This window comes from Pongo pygmaeus, chromosome 6 (genome assembly GCF_028885625.2).
Source record: "Pongo pygmaeus isolate AG05252 chromosome 6, NHGRI_mPonPyg2-v2.0_pri, whole genome shotgun sequence".
In the NCBI taxonomy this organism is placed as follows: Eukaryota; Metazoa; Chordata; class Mammalia; order Primates; family Hominidae; genus Pongo; species Pongo pygmaeus.
In genome coordinates this window covers 36,557,325-36,575,753 of record NC_072379.2, presented here as the reverse complement: position 1 = coordinate 36,575,753, position 18,429 = coordinate 36,557,325, and the positions used below count along the sequence as shown (strand labels likewise).

General features: G+C 34.3%; 1 protein-coding gene across 4 annotated transcripts in view; it reads right to left on the bottom strand.

Moving 5' to 3' along the window:
• ZPBP (zona pellucida binding protein) overlaps positions 1-18,054 on the bottom strand; it is a 142,514-nt gene extending 124,460 nt beyond the window's left edge. The window contains exons 1-3 of one of the 4 annotated variants that reach the window (XM_054495484.1): positions 16,788-18,054; positions 13,498-13,578; positions 5,627-5,752 (exon numbers count right to left, since the gene is read on the bottom strand). In XM_054495484.1, coding sequence (XP_054351459.1) covers positions 5,627-5,752; positions 13,498-13,578; positions 16,788-16,914 — 334 coding nt within the window. In that variant the 5' untranslated portion in view covers positions 16,915-18,054. The remainder of the gene's footprint in view (positions 1-5,626; positions 5,753-13,497; positions 13,579-16,787) is intronic. The other 3 variants (XM_054495485.1, XM_054495487.1, XM_054495488.1) reach the window with 3 other exon arrangements.
• Between the last annotated feature and the right edge of the window lie 375 nt (positions 18,055-18,429).

Genomic DNA, 18,429 nt, shown 5'->3' with positions numbered 1-18,429 from the left:
TCATGTCAACAGAATGAAGGATAAAAACATGAACGATCATGTTTTGATTAAACTTCAAAATTGACGCTGAAAAAGCATTTGATAAAATTCAACATCCCTTCATGATAAGAACCCCAAAAAAACTGAGTACAGAAGGAACACACCTCAAAATAATAAAAGCCTTATACAACAGACCACAGCCAGTATCATACTGAATGGAGAAAAACTGAAAGCCTTTCCTCTAAGATCTGGAACACAACAAGGATACCTAACTCACCACTGTTACTCAACATAGTGCTGGAAGTCCTGGCTAGAGCAATCAGACAAGATAGATATAAAGGCATCCAAATTGGAAAGAAAGAAGTCAAATTATCCTTGTTTGCTGGTGATATGATCTTATATTTGGAAAAACCTAAAGATTTCATGAAAAAACTATTATAACCAATAAGCAAGTAAAATTTCAGGATCAACATATAAAAATCAGTAGCATTTCTATATACCAACAGTGAACAATGTAAAAAGAAATAAAAAAGTAATCCCATTTACAACAGCCACACATAAAATTAAACATCTAGGAATTAACGTAACCAAAAAAGTGAAAGATCTCTATAATGAAAACTATAAAACACCTGATGAAGGAAACTGAAGAGGACACCAAAAGATGAAAAAAAAATTCCGTGTTCATGAATTGAAAGAATCAATATTATTATAACGTCCAAACTACACAAAGCAATCTGGAGATTCAATGCAATCCCTATCAAAATCCCTATTCACAGAAATAGAAAAAACAACCCTAAAAATTATATGGAACCACAGAAGACCCAGGAATAGCCAAAGCTATCCTGAGAAAAAAGAGCAAAACTGGAGGAATCACATTAACTGACTTCAAATTATACTATAGAGCTATATTAACCAAAACAACATGGTACTAGCATAAAAATAGACACATAGACCAATGAAATAGAATGGAGAACCCAGAAACAAATCCACACACCTACAGTGAATTCATTTTTGACAAAGGTGCCAAGGACATACACTGGAGAAAAGACAGTCTCTTCAATAAGTGGTTCTGGGAAAACTGGATATCCATATGCAGAAGAATGAAACCAGATCCCTGTCTCTTGCCATATACAAAGATCAAATTAAAATAGATTAAAGAGTTAAATCTAATACCTCAAACTCTGAAACTATTATAAAAATTGGGGAAAATCTCCAGGACACTGGTCTGGGAAAAGACTTCTTGAGCAATACCCCACAAGCACAGGCAACCAAAGAAAATACAGACAAATGGGATTGCATCAAGTTAAAAAGGTTTTGCATAGCAAAAGATACAATCAATGAAGTGAAGAGACAATCCACAAAATGAGAGAAAATATATGCAAACTACCCCCTTTGACAAGGAATTAATATCCAGAATATACAATCAGTTCAAACAACTATAGGAAAAAAACCTAATAATCTGATAAAGAAAATTGGCAAAAGATGTGAATAGACATTTCTCAAAAGAAGACATTCAAATGGCAAACAGGCCTATGAAATGGTGCTCAACATCACTAATCGTCAGAGAAATGCAAATCAAAACTACAAGAGGTATCATCTCACCAGTTAAAATGGCTTATATCCAAAACACAGACAATAACAAGTGCTGGTCAGGATGTGGACAAAGGGGAACCCTTGTACACTGTTGGTGGGAATGTAAACTAGTACAACCATTATGGTGAACAGTTTGGAGCCTTCTCAAAAAACTAAAAACAGAGCTAACATATGATCCAGCAATCTCCTTTCTTGGTACATACCCACAAGAAAGGAAATCAATATATTGAAGAGATATCTGCATTCCTGTTTGTTGCAGCACTGCTTACAATAGCTAAGATTTAGAAGCAAACTATGTGTCCATCAGCAGATGAATGGATAAAGAAAATGTGGTACATATACACAATGGAGTACTGTTCAGCCATAAAAAAGAATGAGATCCAGACATTTGCAACAACATGGCTGGAACTGGAGATCATTATGTTAAGTGAAATAAGCAGTCACAGGAAGACAAACATTGCATGTTCTCACTTGTCTGTAGGAACTAAAAATCAAATCAATTGAACTCATGGACATAGAGAGTAGAAGGATGGTTACCAGAGGCTGGGAAGGGTAGTGGGGAGTTCTGGGGGGAAGTGGGGATGATTAATGGGTACCAAAAAAATAGAAAAAATGAATAAGACCTACTATTTGATAGCACAACAGGATGACTATAGTCAATAATAACTTAATTGCATATATTAAAATAACTTAAAGAATGTCATTGGAATATTTGTAACCTAAGGAATAAATGCTTTAGGGGATGGATACCCCATTCTCCATGATGTGCTTATTTCACATTGACTGCCTGTATCAAAACATCTTATCCACCCCATACATATATACACCTACTATGTACCTAAAATTAAAAAAAAATTTAATATTCTTAAGAAAAATTTTTAAAAGACTTAAGTGTAAGACCTAAAACAATAAAAATACTAAAAGAAAATCTAGGAAACACCACTCTGAACATAGGCACTGGCAAAGCTTTCATGAACAAGACTCCAAAAGCAATTGCAAGACAAACAAAAACAGACAAGTGGAAACTAATTAAACTAAGGAGCTCTGCATAGTAAAAGAAACTATCAACAAAGTAAACAAACAACCTACAGAATGGGAGAAAATGTTTGCAAACTATGCCTCCCATGAAGTCTAATAACCAGAATCTATAAGGAACTTAACAAAACAAACAAAACTCAAGCAACTCCACTAAAAAATGGGCAAAAGACATGAACAGACACTTCTCAAAAGTCAAACATGTGGACAACAAGCATATGAAAAGATGCTCAACATCACTAGTAAGAGAGAACAAAAAAAAAAGAGAAGACACAACCAATATCAGGAGTGAATGAGGACACATCATTATAGATTCTGAAAAACAGAAATCTGTTATCTATAAAGAGATAACACAAAATACTACAAACTACTTTATGCATATAAATACAACACATTAAAAAATCCAATGTTGGACAAATTCCTTGAAAGATACAATCTACCAAAATTCATGAAATGGTGTGTTCCTACCTCATTGAGATTATATCTATGAACTCTGATAAACGACTTCAGACATATGACTTTAGGAAAGTACCTTATTCTCTTAATGCTTTTGTTTTCCCATTTATAAAATGGAGAAAATGGCTGTAATTACTGCAAAAGGTCATTGCTAAAATTAATATGTGTAAATTGTTAGAATAATTTCGGACACATGGTAATCTTATGTATTATTTTTATAAAATTCACTGTACTAAGTAAAATAAGGCAGAAACTGAAATACGTAGAATCTAAAACAGTCACACTAATACTCATACAAAAGTCACATTCACACTCCACCCTACCACAAATATAGGGTAGAATGGTGGTTATTAGGGACTGGGGGGTTGGAGACATGTGGTTCTTGGTCCAAGAGTATAAAATTTCAGTTATAAGATGAATAAGTTCAGGAGACCTAATGTATAGAATGGTAAATACAGTTAACAATAATGTATTGTATACTGAAATTTTATGAGAGTAAATCTCAAATGTTCTCACCACACACACACAAAATGGCAACTATGTAAGGTAACTGATATGTTAATAGCTTGATGTAGGAAAGCTGAACACATGTGTGAGTACTTATACATGTTTGTGTGAATATTTAGAAAAGCAGGTAAGTCCCCACACCAAAAAGAGTTAATTCATCAGAACAGTATTAGGGTCAGAGTGGGAGGTACAGAACTTGTTGCAATAAATGCAATTACCTTTGTAAATAAACAATACTAAACTTTCAAGAAACAGAGAAAAAGAGAGACACCAAATCTAAGACTTGCTCCCTATGTTTCATAACACATCTAAACAACTTGAGTATTTTCTCCAAAGGAATGTACAAGTAATCACATAATTACATGATTTATTTGGCTCAAATTAAGGGAAACTATCTTTGAGATATTCATAAAATGATAAGTACAGTGTAGTTTAAACTACAGTCCAAAAAGCTTCTCTGTTCTTCAAACTTTAAGAAATTAGACCTCTTCCAGTCCTTTCTGAAATAAAAAGTATAGTGTTCTTAATAAGTTTTACAACTGGTAGACAGTTACCTATGATAAAATACTGTATTGAAAACCATAATATAATCATAAAGTTAAAATACCAGAATTCCCTGAGAACAGTTTTTATAAAGATAAAAACCAATGTAGTAACAGGATTATATCTTTACCTGGAAACACTACATTTATGAATACCTACTTTTCTATTATAAGAGTGAGTAAAATAAATATTGCTCCTACTTAAAGGATAAATTGAATTTCATACTATATTTTGCAATATAAACTGCAAGACCTGGCGTCGCACCTCGAAGAAGAAAAAATTTCAAATTTCAATTTCCAAATCAAATGAGCAACAAATGACAATAGAAAATGTTTCTGTTTTTCAACTTGCAAAGTTTCAATATAAAATGTAAAACATATTTAAAACACATGTTTCTATTACATTATGTGCTACTATTAGAGAGCGATAAAAATAAAATTTGATTGTATTTCCAGTATTGGGTGCTTTTACACCTGGACCACTTCTCTGATTATATAAGCGCAAAACCTATTAGAATTTCTGTTGTTGAGCCCTGCTGATCCCATGAACAAGCTGCACAATCATTCCTACTTTGCTAGTGTAGTGAGGCAGAGGTTATGTCTGATCTTTCTATCCCCCATAAAACCTAGCACAGCGGCTTCCACCAAGTAGTCATTCACTAAATGAATGATGAATAATTTGTCCTAAGAAAAACACAGACTGACCTGAAGAGGAGATTAACTCTTTAAAATTACCTATTTTAGTATCAACGTAAATATCACAGAAACGTACAGCTGAGATCTCTTAGCTATATAAATGTGAATTAAAACATATTAAAAAATTAGTATTTCCTATGTTTCTTTAGCAAGTCTTTGTAGAAATATATTGCTCTCCTTCATCCAAGAAAATAAAATAAGCCTGTAAGTTTCTGTCCACAGGCATGATCTCAAAATAGCAATAAGATTTTTAAAAAGAAAAGAAAGAAAACATGGTAAATAGAGCAATAAAGAAAAACTTTCTCTGAGGGTATGCAAAAATGACTGAACAGATCTTCAAAATGAAAACTCATTAATCTATATTTTTTGCAAGGCAAGAAACAAAGCCAGCTAAGTTAACTGTAGTTTTTTAAAACTACAGTGTTAAAAATCAGCTTTTATCCAATTAAAAAATTAGAATAAAAGTAAAAAGTAAAATCTGTATTTCAGGATTAAAAAACAAGAAGTTGACTAGAGGAAATACTGATCAAATCAGTCATACAAACAGTAATTTTTAAGTGGAAAAAAGTACCTTTGGGGGATTATAGATGCTTTGAGAACCCCCCAAACAGTTCATTCTTAGAGTATGTCCCTGTATCAAAATAAAATACGTAAAAATGGGAACACTATCTACATTGTTAGCTCTAACTCCAAAAGGAAATCACAAGAAAAAGAATTGAGGAAATAACATAAATATGTATGAGATACAAACATTCTTTTTGTGTTGCACACAATTCAGATACATTTATTTAATTACAATAATTGAAACAAAATCCTACCTGAAACAACTTTTCCTTTAGGCCCATACCATTGGAATGATGGGTCTATCAGTTCAGCATTTCTCAGTTGTTGCGTTACACATAACACGTGTGGACTCTTTTGATGGAGCATGACATACACTTTCACTGAAAATACAATATTTAAAATGTTCCAATAGTATTTTATCTTCTTTTCTTTCTCTATAATGTACACTTTTGTAGTTTGGGTTACATGCAATAATAAGAGTACTTTGAATTATTGCTCCTATTACTTGAAAAACTAAATTTCATTGCATTCTATGTAATAAACATTAAGGATATATTATGTATTTGTACGTATATATGTGTATGCATGTATGTGTGCGTACATGGATCCCCAACCTGAGCATAATGTGTTAGTACTTTTCATTCAGAGCTCATACACACTAACCTGTTTTATTCTCAGAATATTATTTCAATAACAAAGTATTAAGATAATACTATATCTACACTTTATCTGTTTTGTAAAGACACCAAACATGATTAGAGCTTAAAAATTGTTTAGATTAGCAGAATAATGCATTATTCACAATGATGTAGCATGATGTACTGAATAAAAATGATAAAGTGATTAAAAAGTCAGCAAATTTATGCTTTTATTGATTTTAAATATTAAAGCATTTTGTTCCATTTGCTTTGAAATTTAAATCCTGATAAGTAAGCAAAAATAGTATCCTTTAGGAGATACAAAAGGAACCCGGTAAAGATTCCATTGTTTTGAGTTTACTCATAAGTAAACTTTTAGGAAAGGTTGCAACAACCTTTTAGATACTGCATGCCAACTCTTCACTGATACACTGTATACAAAGATTTTTGTGATGGAGTAAAATAAAGAGAATCAAAATTCTCTTTGACTTTTGAGAGACTTCCTCTAAAGTTTTACCATAAAGCATGATGCTTATTGAATGTACTTTTAGGTACGTACCCTTCCACAGGTTAGGAAAGATCCCCTCTGTTCTTGGTTATTTGTTTTTATCATAAACATAAATCAGCACTGAATTTTAAGAAACGTTTTTTCTATATTGATTGAGGTGACTTTTTTCTTTTTGAATACTTTAATGAAATGCTTGCATTAATAGATTGCCTAACTTCTTTAATAAATGCTTACCCCATAAATTTTCACTCCTCAGCATGATTTACTGGCCCTACACTCCATGATCTTTTGCATATATCTCACTATACCTCTTTTCACACCCTCTGCCCTAACCATGCCATGGCAGCACACAGCATCATTCTTTTGTGATTTTATTGATATAAATTCCTCCTCATCTTTGGAAACTCAGCATAAGTATATCCTTTGTGCTTTGGCTTGACAGTACCTCATACCATGACTGTACCCTTCCTCTCACCCCCACTAATCCCTGTACCTATTTCACAGCAAATATAAATGAATCCAGAAGAGTTTCCTAATGCAAGATCAACATACAAAAACAAATAATATTCCTCTACATCAACAATAATGCATTAAACCATTTTATAGGAAAGAAGATAATATTTAGAGTACAATAAACAAAAGTCACTCTATAATCAAGTAAGATCTCTGTGGGAAACATCTTCAGACTCTAGCAAAAGACATAAAATTAGACCACAATGCCATAATCATGATTGCATACACATAACTTTAAAGATGTCAATTTATTCCCAAATTTATTTATCAACACATAAGCAAAATCCCAGAAGAAATTATTTAAGAAGCTCTTCAATACTGATTCTAAAATCCATTTGGAAGATTAAAGCTTCATAAATATCTGAAAGAATTCTATAACAGAAAAGCAAAGAGGAGGGACTAGCAATAAGAGTTACTGAGATATATTAACATTTACACTAAATAAAAGAAGAGAGGCCTGGTGTAGGAACAAATAATGGGTCTAGGGAAAAAATCAAATTGGCATAAATAACTGATATATATGTGGTAGACAAGGTACCTAAAATCACTGGAGAAAATATAGATTATCAATAAATTATAGTTAAAAGTTATCTCAAAATATATGCAAAGGTAAACTTAGATTTATACCTCTTACCGTATATAAAAATAAATTCCAGGTACACTGAATATCTGAAAGCAAGTCATTATTTAAAGAAAATAATACCTTTATGTCTGAACCAGTTATAGAAAATTATCTTAATGCAAAAAGCACAAATATAAAAATACTGAACTCGACTTCTTAAATGGTAACACTTTCTGTTCGATCCTGTATAACACAGGCAAAGTTAACAAACTTGACTGCAGGGAGAGGGTATTTGCAACAAAGTTAATAATGCATTTATAACTGGAATATAAACAATATGAAAAAGAACTCCTTTGAAAACAACAAAGAAAAGAATGGGCAGAGGCACCTTAATCTTCAGCTTAGCAAAAATGGAAAAAGTTGGGTAAAATTTTGTGCTGATAAGGATGTGGGAAAATGGGACCCCCCTCAAGAACCACTGAAGGAAGAGTGAACTGGTGCAGCCTTTTTGAAGAGCAAAGTTAATGAGAATGAGAATGCTCAGGTCCTATGATGCTAAAACCTCTTCTCCTGGATAATACAGTCCCAGAAAACTTCTGAACATGTACCAAAAAAAAAAATTCAAAATGGCATTTATTATATACACCAAAAAAATAGAATAAACTAAAAGTGCAACAAAATGTAAATAAAGGCTCAGTGAATTAATTAATACATGAATTAATGAAAATGGAAAACTAACTGAACTGAAAAGAATATGTAAAAGGTGAGCGAGTTAAAAAGAGGGTCACAAATCTGAAAAGTGGCCAACACAGACAGATGCCAAGACCTTACCTGACAGAAGAAATGGTGGGCACAAAAAATCATGCAGTCACTATATTATGGGTCAAAACCAATGAAACATCATATAATAATCTATTCAGTGATATAAGAACTACCTAGTGAATTGGAATGGTAATCTATTTTAAGAATAAATTTAATATTATACAATAAAAGAAAATGAAAGGGAAATTAGTTACCCAGATAACATTTTATAATTCAGCTTTAAAAGTTGTCATTAGGGAGATCAATAAAAATGGCAGAAAAAGGAACTCCAAAAATTACCTCCTTCATAAAAGTAATGAGGAAAAATGTAGAAATTATCAGAAAAAACATTTCCAGAACTCAAACTCAAAATTAATCAAATACAGCAATCCAGAAAACATTTATTCAAGAAAAACAACTGGATCTGATTTATGGGTTAATTGTGTCCTCCCTCTCTTATTAATATGTTGAAGTCCAATCTCCAGTACTTCAGGATATAAACTTATTTAGAAATAGTCTTTACTGAGGAAATCAGGTTAAAACGAAGTCATCAGGCTGAGTCCAAATCCAATATGACTGATCTCCTTATAAAAAGGGGAAATTTGGAAACACAGATGGATACAGAGTGATAGGGAAAAGATGGCAATCTAAAAGCCAAAGACAAATGTCTGGAACAGATTCTTTCTGCAAAGTCTTCAGAAGAAACCAACTCTGCCAATACTTTGATTTTTGATTTCTAGCCTCTATAACTGTAAGACAATAATTTCTGTTGTTTAAGCCACCCTGTCTGTGGTTCTTTTGTTCCAGCATCCCTAAGGAACTAATTACAATCAGTAGGAACAGTGAGCTTGCAGTATTTTAATGTGCCTGATTCCCATGCCTCCTTCTCCAGCTCTGCAATAAGCAGCCATAATAACCAACAGTTTACAATCACAGTGAGAACCAGCAGCCTGGCAGCCAATGGAGGGGGCAGGCATGGTTAGAATCCCTTCAAAGCCTCCTTCCCAGAGTACTATCAGTATGTGACCTGTGAGTCAACATCCTGGAAGATCTCATATTAAAGGCTATCTGTACTTGACCTGATTTGGACTTCGCCTACTGCAAAAAGCCTTTTCCTCAAAAGAATTCGTTAAAAACAAGTAGAGGCCCTCATTTAACTTTGTGACTGCCTGATATACTGAGCAACAATTGGGGAAAACAATAGGTTAACCAAAAACCTTAAGAGGAAAAGCTGGGGAATGTCATGTCCACAGGAGCTTTGACTTGTTCTGAACATTCCTGAAAAAGTAGCAGGACACATGCATGCAAAGGACTGTGTACATGCCCAGGACAATCTGTATGCTCAGTAAAGATGAAGAGGCCTTAAGTTCTCTCTTTTGGCTGAAATTGAGGTTCTGCACAGCATAAAGTGAATGATAAAGGTAGAGTTGCCAACTATCTGAAAGGTATGTCACAACGTGCACAAAGACACTCTCAGCAAAGACTAGGAGACTAACTAGTTCAAGACGTTTAATGAAAACTCTGTCCAATCATTAGCCTAACTAAGCTAATTAAGCAGATATTTCAGTGCTTATGTGATGAAGAACACATAACTTACACAATTAGTTCAGAAACTCACTGAACAAATACACGATATCAGCAAACAGCAACAACATCACACTCTGGGAAGTAGAAAGAATCTTATTTCCAGTGTTGCTATGTTGTATTATTGTAAATGTCAAGTTTTCAACTAAAAATATGAGACATGCAGAAAGCCAAGAAAATATGGCCATATGCATAAAAAGGTAACCCACTGAAACAGACTCCAAGGAGGGCAAAATATTGGAGAAAGATCATTATGTTGGACTTACTGGATAAAAATTTTAAGTGCGATATTTCATATATGATCAAATAAAACCATGTCTACATGTAATAAAGAATGTATGACATTCCAAATAGAAAATATCAATAAAGATACAAAAATTATTTTTAATAAACTGCAGATTAAAAAGTACAATAACTGAAATGAGAAATTAACTAGAAGGAATCAATAGCAAACTGAGAAGGCAGAAGAATCAGCAAATTTGAAGATTGGTCAACATGGGATTACCCAGTCTGAGAAAAAGAAAAAAAGAATAAAGATCAATAACTCAGAGATCTGTGAAAAACCATTAAGCATATCAATGTATGCATAATCAGAGTCCCGAAAGAGGGGAGAGAGAGAAAAATAATTTTTTTAATAATGGCAAAAAATCTCAAATTTGATTGAAAACATGAATCCACGTATCCAAGAATTCGATTAACTCCAATTATGATAAACTTAAAGGAAATCCATAGCCAGACACATCATAATCAAACTGACAAAATCCATAAACAAGGAGATAATCTTGACAGTAGCCAAGAGAGAAGCAACTTATCCCACACAAGTAACCTTTGATTAATAGTTTCTCATAAAAAGTCATAATGAAATAGAAAGTCTGAATAGGCCTAAAATGAGTGATTAAACTAGTAATCAAAAAACCTCCAACAAAGAAAAGTCCAGCACCAAATGAATTCACTGGTGAATTTTACCAAACAATTAACAGAATTAACAACAATCCTTCACAAACTCTTCCAAAAGATAGAAGAGGAGGTCATTACACACCAACTTGTTTTATGAAGCCAGTATTACCTTAAAACCAACATCAAAGGCATCACAAGAAATTTACAGACCGATTTTCCTTATGAACATAGCCATAAAAATCCTAAAAACACTAGCAACCAAATCTAACAACATAAGAAAGGATTATACATCATAAGCAACTGGAATTTATCCCAGGAATGCAAAGCAAGTTCAAAATACAAAAATCAATGTGACGCATCATATTAACAGGATAAAGAACAAAAAACACATTATCGTCACCATACATGGAGAAAACGCATTTAGCAAAATTCAGCCCCTTTCACAATAAAAGAACTCAACAAACTAGGAATTGAGGGGAACTCCCTAAACCTGATAAAGGGCATCTACAAAAAACTCACAGCTAACATCATACTTAATGGTGAAAACTGATATCAGTTTTACACAACACCAGTATGAAAATATCAATTGTGTTTCTATATGCTAGCAATGAACAATCCAAAAGCTAACTAAATAAAACCATTCGTTTACAATAGCATTGAAAGTAACAAAATATTTAGGAGTAAATTTAACAGAAGAAATGTAACACTTGTACACTGAAAACTATAAAATATAATTGAGGGAAATTAAAGATCTAAATAAATTGAAATAATGGAAAGACACCCCAAGTTCATAGATTGGAAGACTTAATGTTGTTAAGGTGACAATACTCCTAAAATTGATCTACAGATTCAATGAAATCCCTGTTAAAATCTCAATAGACTTTTTTGCAGAAATTGACAAGCTGATTGTAGAATTAATATGGAATTGCAAGGGACGCAGGGAAGACAAAGCAATCTTGAAAAGAACAAATTTGAAGGACTCACACTTAATGATTTCAAAACTTATTATAAGCAACAATAATCAAGATAGCAAAGTATCAGCATAAGAATAGATATATAAATCAATGGTATAGAATTTAAAGTCCAAAAATAAACCCATACATCTGGGGCCAACTGCTTTTCAATACAAGTGCCAAGCCAATTGAAAAGAAAAAGAATAATTTCTTCAACAAATGGTGATAAAACAACTGGATAGCCATGTGCTAAAGAATGAGCATGATCTCTACCTTGCACCATATGCAAAAATTAATTCAAAATAGATCAGAGGCCTAAATGTCAGAGTTAAAACTACAAGATTCTTATAAAGAAACATAGGAATAACACTTTGTGACCAGTGATTAGGCAATAATTTCTTAGATATGATACCTGAAGCACCAGCACCAAATAAAAAATAGAAATTAGACTTCTTTATCAAAGTTTAAAACACATGCTTCAAAGAACACATTAAGAAAGTGAAAATGCAATCCACTGAATGGGAAAAATATTTGCAAATTATATATCCAATATATAGAATATATAAAGAACTCTACAATTCAACAACAAAAAGAAAACCACCAAATTTAAAAATGGGCAAAGGACTTGAATAGGCATTTCTGCAAATGACATATCCATATAGCCACAAAACACATGAAGAGTTACAACATCATTAGTCATTAGGGAAACGCAAATCAAAACCACAATGATACCTGTTTACACATACTAGGATAGCTATAAAAAAAGAAGATGGACAATAACAATGTTTAGGATACTGGAAAATCTGAACCCTCAAACATTGCTGGTGTGAAAGTAAAATAGCTTAGGCTCTTTAAAAAATAGTTTGGCAGCTCCTCAAAATATTAAACATAGAGTTACCATATGTCCCATATGTACTGCTAGGTAGAGAAGTGAGTATTATTCCACCCTAAAAAGGAATGAAGTATTGATGCACTCTCTAACATGGCTGAACCTCAAAAACATTATACTAAGTGAAAGACAGACACAAAAGGGCACATAGTGTATGACTCCATTTATATGAAATTTCCAGAACAGGCAAACCTATAGAGACAGAAAGTAGATAAGTAGTTTCCAGGGCTGAAGAATGATTGCATAATGGATTAGGTCTTTCTTTTTGGGGTGATGAAAATGTTGTAAAATTACATAGGGGCAATGGTTGCACAATCTTGTCAATATACTAAAAACAATTGAATTGTGCACTTTAAAGGAAGAATTTTATGGCATGTGAATTTGCCACAACTTAAAAAACACCAAAACAAGTTGTAGTTGCTATACTTCATGTGACTACTGCAAATCTTTGAATCCAAAATATGTATGATTTGTATTACCATATTTGCACTACATACATTTAATATTATAGCTAATTATTATATAATAAAAATCCACACAGGCAACTTTAGATAACTTTTAGGAATAATTATTCTTTGTACACTTATGCAGTTATAGCATACAGTATTAGAACTGGATGAGTCCAACCATATGCAAACAACTTTAATCCACTTCTGTAGAAAGAAAAGGGCCTTAGGAGACTAGGATAAATGAAGAGCATAAGCCTTTTGGACAAGACTGATAAAATTTAAACAAACGCCAATAACTTTTAAAAATTAGTGAAAATATATTTATGAATACCTGGAAAACTTGTTGATCCCACTATTTTCACTGAATCCTTGGTCAAGCGAAAAGCTCTTGGTAATCGAACCAAGTGTCCAACTATCAAAAAAAAATCAACAATTTGTCTCATTAGATATTCTAAAATATTCAAGTATAGTATTACAGTATCTTTGGTATTGGTTGAAGGGGAGAGCCATAATTCAATCTCCTCTGACAGTTGATATCACTGTTCTAACTCTATTCCCCCTCAGATGATCTGATAAATTTAATCTACCTACTGCTTCTCCATATTATATCTCACCTCTGATTTTTTCTAAATCCATTTAGAATACTCTCTTCATTATTAGAAGTTCAAATCTCCCACCATTCAAGACCCAAATCACAAGTCCCTTCTTCAAAACTCGTTTGTCCTTAGCACTTCTTATCTGCCACAGTACATCACCAGCACCTTTTTAATAACACTCACCTTTTTAATAACTATAGTTCTTTGTTTTTAATTTCCTTAAGTTTCGGAGGAACAGGTGGTATTTGGTTACATAAATTCTTTAGTAAGGATTTTTGAGATTTTGGTACACCCATCACATAATAAACAGTAAAGCCAATTTGTAGCCTTTTATCCCTCACCCACTTCCCACCGTTTCTCCCACCCCCGAGTCTCCAAAGACCATTGTATCATTCTCATGCCTTTGCATCCTCATAGCTTAGCTCCCACTTATAAATGAGAACATATGATGTTTGGTTTTCCATTCCTGAGTTACTTCACTTAGAATAATAGTCTCCAATCCCATCCAGGTTGCTGCAAGTGCCATTAATCCATTCCTTTTTATAGTTGAGTAGTATTCCATATATATATATATATACACACACACACACACACATATATATACACACACATATACCATACACCACAGTTTCTTTATCCACTCGTTGATTGATGGGCATTTAGGCTGGTTCCATGTTTTTTTAACTGTGAATTGTGCTGCTATAAACGTGTGTGTGCAAGTATCTTTTTCGTATAATGACTTATTTTCCTCTGGGTAGACACCCAGTAGCTGGACTGCTGGATCCAGTGGTAGTTCTACTTTCAGTTCTTTAGGGAATCTCCACAATTTTCCATAGTGGTTGTACTAGTTTACATTCCCACCAGCAGTGTAGAAGTGTTCCCTTTTCACCACATCCACACCAACATCTATTCTTTTTTTTATTTTTTGATTATGGCCATTCTTGCGAGAGTAAAGTGGTATCACATTGTGGTTTTGATTTGCATTTCTCTGATAACTAGTGATGTTGAGCATTTTTTCATATGTTTGTTGGCCATTTGTATATCTTCTTTTGAGAACTGCCTATTCTTGTCCTTAGCCCACTTTTTGATGGGATTGTTGGGTTTTTTTTCATGCTAATTTGTTTGAGTTCCTTGTAGATTCTAGATATAGATTCCAGATATTAGTCCTTTGTCAGATGTATATATTGTGAAGGTTTTCTCCCATTCTGTGGGTTGTCTGTTTACTCTGCTGACTGTTCCTTTTGCTGTGCAAGAGCTCTTAAGTTTAATTAAGTCTGACATATTTCTCCTTGTTTTTATTGCATTTGCTTTTGGGTTCTTGGACATGAAATCTTTGCCTAAATGGTGCTGGGATAATTGGAAAGCCACATGCAGAAGAATGAAACTGGATCCTCGTATCTCACCTTATATAAAAATCAACTCAACTCAAGATAAATTGAGGACTTAAATCTAGGACCTGAAACTATAAAAAATTCTAGAAGATAACATCAGAAAACCCTTGCAGACACTGGCTTATACCATAGTTCTTGATGCACACATACCATTTTCCTTATTAGATTATAAGCTCCATTGATAGTGGGATCAATGTTTATGTTAACTTATCAAGAATCAGTATCAAGCACTATACCTTGAACACTGTAAACATTAAATAATAATTGTGAAACATATTCTGATAGTCTTTATTGTTAAATAAGCAAATGTGATGGGCATAATAGTGTGAGGGGCAGTATAAAAATGCAATAAAGCATTATACCCAAATAGCCTTTAGCAGACAGGAATAGTAAAGTGCAAAGAAAAGGATGTGGTATCAAAGCCAGAGGACTTGAGTTTAAATCCTAATTCTGCCACTTACTGGTTTTAGCAAAATCACTTTAAACTTTAGGGCTTCAGTTTTCTTATATGTAAAATGGGACTAATAATAATTCCATCCTTACAGTTACTGTAGAAAATGAGAATACTGTATAAATTGTAAAATGCTATATAAGAGGCCTTCACTATTCATCACTTAACAAGATACTAACTGCTTATTCTATTTCTTATATCTCATAGGTCTAATCTTACTATTTCATCAAAAGATCACCAGGTAAAAATTTAAAATACAAACCCTTTCACACCTAATACATGACCATGAACCACATCCAAGAAGCATCTTTCTCCTACATGGCAATTGATGGCTATCGGCTATTTATATACTTATAGAAGAATAATCTTTGGATTCCTGATGCCCTGACTTTGATTTTTAATCTCTATTCACTCAATTTATTTCCTTTCTCCTCCCCTATCCCCTGCCTACCTCCACATTCCTTTTACATTCATATTCTTGGAGGACTTCTTTTTTTCATTATTCCTTATTTGAACAACTTTTTTCATTTGAAGAAAATCTCTGTGATTTTATCAATTTTGGGAGATATTTTGTTTTATGAGTCTAGAATTTCAACACAAAATAATGCAGCCAAAACCTTTCTAGTTAAATAACAGTTCAATTAAACTTTCACTTCCTTCCTCAGTGTTTGTTCATCAGTAACTTAAATGTATTTTTAAAACAGTATAGAAAAGTACTTAATTCTTTAGAGGTCAAAACTTTAAAATCGCATTATTTCCTGTATTTCACAGCTAAAACCAATAGATGGCGCTCCACCATCACGGATAATTTGAAAGCAGCAGGTTGCCTATTTGAAATACACTGAGCTCATCATTACAGAGTTCACACACTGAAATGCAAACCTGGCAGATGACCCATGGACTGAATTGGGGAGTTTATGGACAAAGCAATTTAATTGTAAAACTTCAACTGTGGGTGACGTAGTGATCTATCTATACCTTAATTTCCTGTCATTCACTCCTCTATGCAAATACAGAGTGCCTTTGTACGACTTCCATAAAAAATAAGCCCTTCTTGTCACGTATTAGTGAGCAAGGTGTCTCTATATAAAACGGATGCACGTGACACAAGAAAAGGCAATTCGAAGAGTGGGGGAAGCTGCGGTTGTCCCTGCGGAGCCGGCAGGGCGGCGCAGACCCTCACCTGATGAGGGCACCCGCACCAGGAAGGCGGAGATAAAGAGGAAGATGGCGGCCCAAGAGAGCAGGGAGCCGGCGGCCCAGGTCCGCCGCCTGCCCCGCCGCGCTGGGCCAAGGGCGTAGGCCTCCATCCACACGCCGCCGTCACCGGCCCACCGTCCACGCGGAAGGTCGTTAGGGAACGCGCGCCTACCTGCAGCCGGAAGTTGGCGGGCGGAGGACCGGAAAAACGGACGTGATAGACGTGCTCCCACTTCCGCCAGGGTGGTAGACTAGGGGTCAGCCTCTGTCTCCACATAGCTGGTGGGGCCTACACTCGCCGGCTGTGCTGTGCGGCCCCCGGACCTTCGGGACAACACCGCCACGCAGGGCATCCTCAAGAACATAAGTGATTTGTCAAAGATCCTAGAGCTGAGAGAGAATCGTTGGGCCCCAAAGCCCGTGCTTTTACCTTTGCATAGCGTTTGTGATTGGAAGGCCGTTTTTATAAGCCAAGTGGTAGATGTGGGGCCCAGTTTCTAACAACAGATAATGAGAATGCATGAGTTAAGATGTGTAAAGCCCTCAGTGGATTGCTTTGATCTAGTAATGTCAGCAGATAGTATTTTATGGATGTGTGGAACTTAATTGGGAGATAAATGCAATACACATTTAGTGGGAATTAAAGGTAAGTAAGGCCTTTAGCCTCAGAAAGAAGCTTGATGGAAGGACAGAGGAAACAACCATAGATGAAATTTACTTTCTAAAATAGACTGGAATATCATCTTATAGTGTCACCTAAATTCAGCAAAACATACAAAACCATCTATCCTGCATGGGAGACCAGAATATACCTTCTCAAATATGAAGGATTTCTGCCCTGAAGACAAGAACCAGCAGATGCAGGAGAGCTGTCCACCTGCCCTCTTTTTACCCAGAAGCAAGACATAGATTTAGAAAGAGAAAAGGTATCCTGCCCCACTCCTTTACCAGGGAGAACAAAGTTTAACCACTGAAGACAGCTTCAGACCCTCATTAGCCTTGAAATGATATCAGAGGAATTAATATTAGCTTTTTTAAAACCATCTTTCGTCTGCTATTTGTTTGCTTAGCCCAAGTTACTGCCTGTAGAGACTTAGAGTCCTTTTCCTTTGTCACATCTCTAAAAATTTCCTAGTCTTTGTTGAAGATGCTATACAAGCTGGAATTCAAAGATGCTTCTTTGAGAACTGCTCATTCTCTGGGTGTTCCTTATATATAAATGAAATATATTAATAAACTTCTGTTTTTCTCTTGTTAATCTGTCTCTTGTAAAGGATCCATTCTAAGTACAAAGTTATGGGGGTTATTATTTTCCCATACGCAGCCTAAGAGGCCATTTATAGCCAGAATTTGTTTTAGAGAAATTGAAAGAGACTCATGCCTCTACTTTGCTGCTGCTGGAAGGATTTACTTAATGGGAGCAGAGCTGTGATAGAAATAAATCTTAAGCAGTTGGTTTAAATACATTGAAGAATGAAGTTTGAGCAACTAAATATAGAATGCCTAATTACAAGTGAGTTATCACTTTTGATATGAAGAAATGAGTGATCATGAGTGGACTAAAAACTGTCACTTGATATGCTATGATCTGGATGAGGGATTTAAGACTGACAGCCTAACCACCT